General features: G+C 61.2%; 1 protein-coding gene across 1 annotated transcript; it reads right to left on the bottom strand.

Annotated features, from left to right (window-relative positions):
- Positions 1 to 86: 86 nt before the first annotated feature.
- LOC101876470 (transmembrane protein 150A) lies at positions 87 to 8,937 on the bottom strand. Its single transcript, XM_034062570.1, has 7 exons — positions 8,724 to 8,937; positions 6,866 to 6,913; positions 4,664 to 4,735; positions 4,448 to 4,515; positions 4,208 to 4,335; positions 3,093 to 3,270; positions 87 to 1,562 (listed from the first exon to the last, which is right to left on the bottom strand). The coding sequence occupies exons 1-7, from the start codon at positions 8,786 to 8,788 to the stop codon at positions 1,318 to 1,320; spliced, it is 804 nt and encodes a 267-aa protein (XP_033918461.1). The 5' UTR covers positions 8,789 to 8,937; the 3' UTR covers positions 87 to 1,317.
- Between the last annotated feature and the right edge of the window lie 293 nt (positions 8,938 to 9,230).

Here is a 9,230-nt window from a genome sequence, read left to right as displayed (position 1 = left end):
GCCACCACCCCAGTCCTGCGGAATGGGGAAAGACCGGCTGCCGCACCCTCGGATGATTTTCACTTTTATTGTTGTAAATTCACTGTTCTCTCTTCATATATATATGTATTTTAAACATATATTAGATATAAAAGTCATAAATGCTCCTCTTTGAACTACATATACTGGTAGATTTATAGGCCGATTTTGAAAAGGTGGGCAAATCAGGAAGCCCAACCTGATCGATGTGCACAGCAGCAGCAAATGCCCCTCTCCAGGGACAAGGGAAAATTTATATATATATATATATATATATATGCATATGTATACATATATATGTGTGGATCTATATACACACACACATTCAGCCCCTTGCCCAGGACATCCCAGGCTGAGGCTGAGAGCAGGACAGGCTCTCACCAGGCAGGCGCGGGCCAGGCTGAGTACTGTGAGAGGCACTGGAGGACGGATTTGGGAGTCCCAGCGGAAAGGGGCATGAGCTTCCTGTGTGCCTACAGAACTGCTTCCCCTTTCTGTGCCTGCACACCCAGGGTGGGAGGGCTGGGAGGCCAGGGCTGGGGTGTGCAGCTTCCCAGTGGGACTGCTCAGATTGGCAGCACTATGCAGGGGAAATTCACTGCTCTGCAGGTGCTCTGCTTGCAGGACTTTCCCAGTGTCATGGTAAATGTGGAGACCCATTTCCCAACCTACCTGACCATCAGGGAGCACGGGAATGCTGTGGCCAGGAGGTGAAACCTGCCTCAGCAATTTTCCAAGCTGAAAAAAATGTGGGAAAGTCACTGACTGGAGGCATGGAAGGCCCCGAGCAGCGAGAGCCCTGGCTGGGAGTGCTGCGTGGTCCAACCAGGGCTGCTGGTGTCATCCTGCAGCCACACAAGACACTACCCTTGCCTGGGCAAGCACACTGTCACTACCATTGCTCCTCAGAAAGGGAAAAGGCACTCTGGGGTTTTTGGCTCCTCCGACAGTCGCAGCAGCCAGTTGGAAGGCTTGCTCTGCTGAACCTTAATCCTGTGGCCATGGAGGAAGGAGGAAGTGATTTTCCCCTCCCCAGTGCACCAGGCTTGCGTGGTGAAGGGAGGGTGAGTCCCTGTTCCTTCACGTTACTTACAGAAGTTGCCGTTGTATGACTGCCTCTGACAGCCCAACTTAGGGCAACCTCAGAGGCTCAGGGGCAGACCCTGACTCTGCCGATAGCAGCACCGTGTTGGCATCCCCGCACCCCAGCAGACGGGAACTGAGACACATTCAAGGCAGGGAAGTCACTGGAAGAGCCCAATTTGGGGGTCCCTACCATGAGCCTGTCTCCTGTGGAGGTCAGGCTATAGCCAGGCCCTCTGCATGGCTGTGGATGTGGGCTGTGCTGGACACGCTGCTCTCCTCTTTGTAACTTTTGGGGGCCTGGCTGGCTTTCAGCAGGACCAGGAAGGTGTCTGTGGAGATGGCCCCAAACTCAAAGGTGAAGGTGCCATAGAAGACCAGAACATCGATGATGAACATCCACTCACATAGCGCGGCCACATGCTGCAGCACGAAGCTCTTCTGGATGAAGAACACACCGCCTGAGGGTATCCCAGTCAAGGAAAGCACAGCTGGACCACTACCATCCCATGGGGGACCATGTCCCACTGTCACTGCACGCTGTGAGCAGCCCCCATCCTCAGGAAACACACCACCACCCCTAAACCCAAGAAAAGCTCCATACTTCCTGCAGCACTGGGAGGGCCTTGGCATGGGTGAGGCGGTGGCACACATGCCCAAACCAGCCTTGGTAAATCACAGGACTCATGCCAGGCGGGGATTTTCTGAAGAGGCCGGGGGAGGGGGACCTCAGGGTGCAGACCTCAGGGCAAGCTGCATACCCACAGCCTCACCCTCCCTGCCCTCTTTTGTCAAACGAGGCTGACATTCCCCGTTCTCCTGTGGGATGCAGTTAAAGCCAGTAAAACTCATCAGCCTTCCATCCTCTTGGCAAGGGGGTTTGGGCTGTTGCATCCCAGCCCTGCAGCACCCCTGTCCCTCTGCACTGCCAGCTGGCTCACTCCAGAGAGGGGACTGCTCCCTTTCCTCCAGGCCCATCACCATGTGTGAGTGAAGGCAGGTACATCCCCAGCCCTCCAGGTGAAGCCTCCAGCAGCACCCTGACATCTGCCTGTGAGATGACAGTCTGGGAGAGCCCAAGAGGCAGGGACCTGACCTGCACAGGGTAGATCCCTCTGCTCACATCCCCCATCCCAGCAGCGGAGGTCCCAACCCTTTCCCCACACCATGCCCATGTAGCTCACTGCTTTCCCACTTCCATTCCCCAGTGCTTACAGAGCAGCATGGCCACAGCAGACAGGCACCAAGTTCTGTCTCCCTTGTCCTTACATGCCCTGCTGGTCCCTCTCAGCTGGCACAGCCCCATGGCACTCCTGCCCTGCCCAGCTCTCTGCTTGCTTCCCATCCTGCCTGCCTGCTGTGGTGACAGAGCAGGACCTTCTGGCACGTATCAGACCCACCAGCACCTTCCAGGCTCCTCCTGCCCTGCTCACTGTGGCCAGATCCCAGCCAGCCTCTCTGGGACCTGTGGACACTATGCATTTTCCCCTTCCTGCCCAGTAACCACCACCTTGTTTCCCAATTTATCCCTAACCTCAGTCCCAAATAAGCCACTGGTTCCCTAGCTACACACTTGGGATATTCTTCCAGCCCTGCTGCCATGCCCTCCCTCCCTGGTGTGGTGTTTGCTGACCCCAGTGCCTGGCTTCAGCTGTATTGGCAACTCAGATTCCACTTTGCACAGTATGAGGCTGGAGCCTGCAGCAGTGGCTGGGCTGGGGTGCAGCAGCCAGGGCAGGGCTGATTTGGGCATCCCAGCATCTTGAGAGATGGCTGTCAGTGCCCCTTCCCTTCCTCAGCCCCTGCACGGCCCTGATACTGCTGCTCCCCAGCCTACCCCTGCATGAGCTGCGTGCCCTCAGCCCTTGCCCAGCCCCTCTCCTGCACCGTGCCTTGCTGCCAGACCAAAGATGGAGGACGTGGGGCGCACCATGAGAACACCATTAGCCAGCTCATCCCAGATCTCCTCCCCTTACTCCCCAGAAGGATACTGAAGACGAGGGTGAGAAAGGCCACAATGGTGAGGATGCTGCGTAAGTGGCCGGTCCAGTACTGCCCACGGGTTTTGGCCATGCGGTAGGTGAGGATGGACTGCAGGAGCAGGAACAGCATGCTGGTGGGAAAAGCCACCCCTGCCCCAATGTAGTGCAGCACCTTGGCGTGATCCACCTGCAGGAGAAGAGACCTTCAGTGCCAGCACCCTCGTACGCTCCCCAGCATGAAATGGCTCTGCTCAGGGGGTGGCCTTGTGCCCCCACAGGGGTGCAGCAGTGCCAGAGATGGGTCCTGGCAGCTCGTCCTGTGCCTGTCTTCTGGCTGAGGAGCAGATGTGGATGCACCGTCTGCTGCTGGGATCTCAAAGCGCTGTGTTTGTTTCACCATGGGCTGGTAGCTCCTGAGCCCCTTGGGCCAACAGCTCTACTATGCCCAGGGCCATTGGGCAGGACCTGCCCTGTGCCATCAGCAGCACCTAGGGCTGCCTGCAACCCTCCTGGGGGTCACAGCCCTGCTGAGCTGAGCCATGGCTGAGGCACCAGTGCACTGGGGCCAGAGACGCTTCTCCCAGGTGGCAGTGCCAGCAGCAGCCTCCTACCAAGCAGAAGGGCCTGGCCGCCGCAGGCAGAGGGCTGGCAGCTGCCAGGAGGCTGGTGCCTGGCAGTGCAGGCAGGGGGAGCGCTGCCGCCAGGGCCTGGCTGCTCTGGACACCCGGTGAGCACAGGCTCTGCCCAGACAGTTTCCTGGCATCACCCCTGGAGCAGCAAACGCCCCCATGGAGGGCAGCAGGAGCACCGGAAGCTTGGCCTGGTCTCCTCTGCCTGGCTGGCACGTCCCTGCCCGCACAGGGTCAGGCGTCCATGGAGGGGAGAGACCACACAGAGGGTCTCAGATAAGGTTAAACCAAGCCCACGAGCTTAATCCAGACCCAAACCTATGAGTGCACAAAATGGACTCCCAGTGCCTGCGGAAACACAGTGCCCAGAAGAGGTGAAGGAGTGCACAGATGGGACCAGAACAACCACCCCAGATCCTACACTGCTGAATGCTGTACCCGCCCTGCTCCAGCCGAGACCCCTTATGCTCTGGGACCCCCGAGGTGATGCCTCACCTGGAAGTTGCCGACCATGGTGAGGCCAGCAGCGCAGACCCAGCCGGTGGCAAGCCCCAGGGTGTTGAGAAGGGATGGCCCAAGGCGCTCCAGGAGGTGGGCATAGCGCAGCAGCCCCACCAGGATGACTGCAAGAGGGAGACACAGCTCCATCACACACCTCCGAATGCATCCCCCTCCTCCTGCCCCCCGCCGGGCAGGGAACCTCTCTTCCGGCCGCTGCAGGCAGCAGGCACTTACCCATGAAGGAGCCCAGGCTGCAGATGAGGCTGAAGAAGCAGCTCTCAGGGGGCAGGGTGCCACACTTGCTGCGGGGACAAGGCAAGGCCCAGGAAGCCCTCAGCCAGGCGGCACTGGGTGCAGCGCTTGCTCCCCCTACCCAGAGCACGCTGCTGGGGGCTCTCGGAGCAGCTCTGACCCCCAACCTGCCCCACCTTCCGTCCCATGGCTGCTCACCTGACAAGGGGAATGTGGTTCAGTGTGCAGCAGGAACCGGGGCTGTCCATGCCACATGACTGGTTGTAATCCCTGCCGGAAGGAAAGGGACAGCTAGGGGAGACAAGCTGCTGCCCGGGACCCTCCTGCCCACAGCCCCTGCAAGGGCAACGAAGTTGCTCCCCAGCGAGGGCAGCCAGACCCCAGGGATGTGCCCACACCCCAGGGATAAGCCCCTCCAGTGAGCAGCCCACAACCCAACGGGGTCCTTTGGGAACATCCCACCTGGGTTTCCAAAGGCTGCGCCCTGTCTGCTGGCTTTGCTGCCCACCCAGTGTCCCTGCCTGCAAGGGAGAGGTGGGGCAGGAGCTGCACACACTGCTGGAGGCATGGGCCGGGTTGCTGGGCTCAAGGGGCTCTGCAGCCCCAGGCAGGAGCTGGAACCAGCCAGCCCCATGCCAGCCCCATCGCCCACATCCCGGGACGGGAGCACGGGTGGAGCCGGGCACGCAGCCACTGACAGCTCTGGGCTTGCACAGGACACGGGACAGGGAACGCCAGCCTGAGCGGGAAACGGCACCCACAGCCACGGGCACCGGGAGCAGTGCCACCCTGCCCGGGAGCGAGGGAGCTGCTGAGGAGCTGGGCTCTGTTCACAGCCACCGCAGAGCCTGGGAGTGCCTCCTGCAGCACGGACCCTGCAAGCCGGGGAACCAGAGCTCTGCCACCCTCTGAGACACCTTCCTGTATCACAGCTGCTGCTGCAACCGTATTCCCCCCACGGGTACGTGCCCCTTGCCCTCCCGGGAGCTGGCACACACTCACAGAGGGTTTCTGGGCACCCCTTTACTGCAGCATCAAGCAGGCAGCCAGCACCATTGCCTGGCACAGCTGAGCAGCACCGCCCCCCCCCCAGTGCTGCAGGCAGGGAGCCTAAAGCTCTGCACCCCACAATGACCCTCAGACACCCCCTGCCCCACGGCAGGGACAAGCCTGGGGGGCAGCACCAGACTCCTCTGGCTCAGGCTGACCTCAGGCATCTCCAGCCGCCCAGCAAGCGTACAGTTAAAAGAGCCTTATTGGAAAGGGCCAGGCTGGACTCTGGTGTTTTTTCAAGTCTCCTCATTTACTGGTGGCTTTGTTTTCCAGCCACAAATCCCCGGCGAGGCGTGGAGCTCCGTGGGCTGCTCGAGCGCTGCTCCTGGGGCCGTGTTTGGTTTGGGAGGGAGTTTTCTGTTATTATTGTGTTGAAAGCAGGCCGCCCGAGGCTGGGAAGCATTATTCATCATTAAGGGCTGGCTGTGCGGCAGAGACAACTCGACACACACATTCTTCCCCGGGCAGAACAAGCCATCAGGCAGGAAATGGCAGCAGGTTCCCCCCCCCGCGCCTTCTCCTTCAAACACTCCAGCAAGAATTAAACTAACATGGGTTTTTCTGGGCAGATTTTTAAGGAGACACAACAAGCCCAAAGCTCTGCAGCAGAAGCTGCCAGGAAGCAAACAGTTGTGTTTTCCCCAGCCCTCGCCTCTCCCATGCCTCATCCCCCATCCCAGGGTACTGCAGGCAGCTCTGGCCACGGGGTGGCTGGGCTGTCCCATCCCTTGGCACTGACAGATTTAGCCTCACGCAAGCAAGCCTCAACCTTTCCCATGGAGACACAGCCTCTGTAATTCCCTGACCACTTATTTCATACTTTTCCCGTGCTCTGTTTTTTCAATGGCCTCCTTCTCCCGGCCTGTTCTGCAGTGGGGTTCAGTGGAGCGGCTGTAACCGCAGGCAGGGGTGGATGGCAGCTCTGGGTAGCCCTGCTCGGCCCTGGCACTCCCACTGCTCTGCAGATGTGGGGTCCTACCCTGCCTGCAGCTAGACCCCAGGCAGCTCTGCACCCAAAAGCCACCCAGGGTCAAACAGGAGATGTGCCCTGGGGCTACTGTGCCCCATCACTGTCACCACCATGTCTGCCAAAGGGAGAAGGTGGCTCTGTGCTTCCTCTAAGATGACCTCTGCCGACATCCTCAGCCTCCTCCTAGGGCCAGCCTAGCCCCCAACCCCTTTACAATGTGGTGAAAGTGCAGGGGGGCCTTGGCTAGCCAGTGGTCCAGCACAGCACGGCATAGCTCATGGTCTGGAGGGGGCACAGCATTATGGGATCTGTAACCAAGCTGGTCCATGGAGATAGGCCCCTTCCCCCCCCCCCCCCCCCCCCCCCCCAGGCCTTACCAGTTGTGGACAGGGCAGATGTGGTTGTTGGAGAGTGCCATGGCGTACCTGGGGGACAGGCAACAACAGGGATTACCACAGCCACCTGCCTGCCCGCATTCCTGCTCCCAGGCAGCCCCAGGGCCCAGCCCCAGGGCGGGGTACGGGGGTGCCAGCCCCCACTGAGTGCCAGGGGCCAGCACTCACCCTGTGGCACCTCCCGGCTTCATAAAGCAGGAAAAAGAAAAGCAAGACCAGCTCCAGTGAGCATCTCCCCACAGAGTCACCCTGCACCCGGGTCAGTGCAAAGAGGGGTTCGTGACATGCATCCCACCCAGCTCCAGGGGCGTCTCGGCCCTAGAGTCCCCCAGCCAAGCAAGGAGCCCTCCCGCCTGGCAGCCCCAGCAGCGGGCAGCACCGTGCTGCTCAAATCGCTGCCGCCAGCGGCAGTAAACAGCTCAGGTTAAAAACAGGCCCCAGCACCGGTAAGAAAACCCCTCTCCTGCCCGAGCCAGCCACGTAACAGCCAGGCCGCGAAAGGATCATCCCAGCAAAGAGGGTCAGGGCAAAGAGCAGAGCTGAGGGGACGCGAGGGGCAGCGCTGCCTACCCCAGTGGTCATCCACCAGGAGCACCCGGCAGACCCCTCACCCAGCCGCTTCCCCAAGTCCCTGTCCCAGTGCTCCGTGCTCTCCTGGGAGGGGCAACAAGCTAAGAGAGGCACAGCTGGCACTGCCCCACAGTGGGATGTGCTCCCACCTGCCCAATCGCCCCTCATGGCTCTCACATCCCAGGTATGGCCAGTGGCACCCCGCATGGCCCCATGTAGACCCGCAACAAGCTTCTACATGCAACTGCCCAGCCTCACCCTGCCACTGCACTGACGATACAGTGTCCCACAGGCAGCTGCAGGACACATCTGGGGACACAAGCAGGGCCCAAGACCCCCTCTTCCAGGGCTCTGGCTGTGAGGACCATAAGCAGCACCTCCCACCTGAGGTGCTGAGGGCTGGAGGAGCATCTGCTCCCCAGGGTCACCCATGGGAGACAGACAAGGCTTTGTGAGGAGTCCAGAGGAAACACTGGGAACATGAGTTCCATGCACCTGGGTCAGCATTTGGCTTTGTTGTGAAGGAGGACGGGGCATACCACAGGGAGAATCTCTCGGAGAGATCTGCATGGTCTGGGGTGCATTTGCTCCATCCCACTTCAGAAAGTCCCATCACCTATGCTGGGGCTCCCTGCACCTTTAGGAAAAGGCCCTCATCCAGCACCCACCATCCCTGCAGTGGCACAGGGAGGGCAATGGTCTGGAGAAGAACAGCCTTATGTGAACAGCTGAGCTCACAAAGCCAAGGCCCAGCATAGGGACCAGCAAGGTGGCTAGTGATGCTCACCCAGGTGACACAGCCTCTACCCCCAGCACAAGGGACAGACGTTCCCTGCCCTCCCATCTATCCACCACATGCCCATGTGCTGGTTATGGCCCTGGTGCTACAGGACACAGGCTGGTGGCAGAACTCCCAAGGCCATTCCTTTGCTCCACAAGCATCAACTGTGCTCATGCTTGGACAGGGATGTGTGATCCTGTGGAGTGTCAGGAGTGAGAGGCCAGGGAGCCATATGCCAGTGCTGGCTGCAGGTAATACAGGGAGGCTGTGAGGCACACGGAGGTGTGTGAGCAACTGAGCATGCAAAACTACCCCAACCTGATGCGGGCCCAGCTGTGCCCCGCAACCCCACACTCCGCTGCATCCCACCCTGAAGCATCTTCCATCCCCCCTGCCTCGGCATCTTGCCCCGCAACATTCCCCCCCCTGCAGCCCAGGAGTCCCCCGCCGGGGTTTGGGGGCCGGCTTGCGCCGTCCCGCGGCACTCACACGATCCACATGCCGGTGATGGTGAAGGCAGGCAGCGTGATGGGCAGGATCCCCCAGGCCGGCATCCTGGGGCCGGGTATGCCCCGCCGGGCTACGGGCGAGCGGGGCCGCCGGGGGAGCCTCCCCGTAGCCTGCTGCTGCCGGGCCGCCTCCGGGCCGCGCTCCCCATGGGCGTCCGGAGCCGCGCGGAGCCGAGCCCAGCCGTGCCGGGACAGCCCAGGCCGGCCCCGCCCCGAAGGCAGCGCGGGTCCCGCTCTGCGGGCAGGGCCCGCCCCGTCCGGCGGGGAGCGGGCACGGGGACGTCCCGGACGGCGCCGGGCGCCACGTGGCGGCCGCGCTGCCGGCCCTGGGCGGGGGGTGTGGGTTCGCCGGCAGTCCCGGGCAGGCAGGTCTGGGGCGGGCGGCCCGGGTGAGCCCGAGCGCGGTTTCTGTGCCCTGACCCCGCGGGGCACAGCCGGGTGCGGAACACGCTCCTGTTAGGCACTATCCGCAGCAAAGAGCCCGCCC

Source organism: Melopsittacus undulatus, chromosome 4, assembly GCF_012275295.1.
Source record: "Melopsittacus undulatus isolate bMelUnd1 chromosome 4, bMelUnd1.mat.Z, whole genome shotgun sequence".
Taxonomy (NCBI): domain Eukaryota; kingdom Metazoa; phylum Chordata; class Aves; order Psittaciformes; family Psittaculidae; genus Melopsittacus; species Melopsittacus undulatus.
The sequence above is the reverse complement of the archived record's forward strand: the minus strand, read 5'-3'. Positions and strand labels throughout refer to the sequence as shown.

Coding starts and splice junctions, on each gene's coding strand:
- LOC101876470 (XM_034062570.1), bottom strand. CDS start 8,788: ATGCCGGCCTGGGGGATCCTGCCCATCACGCTGCCTGCCTTCACCATC. Junction 4,736..6,865: donor ATCTGCCCTGTCCACAACTG/GTAAGGCCTGGG, acceptor TCCTTCCGGCAG/GGATTACAACCAGTCATGTG. Junction 3,271..4,207: donor CCATGGTCGGCAACTTCCAG/GTGAGGCATCAC, acceptor CTTCTCCTGCAG/GTGGATCACGCCAAGGTGCT.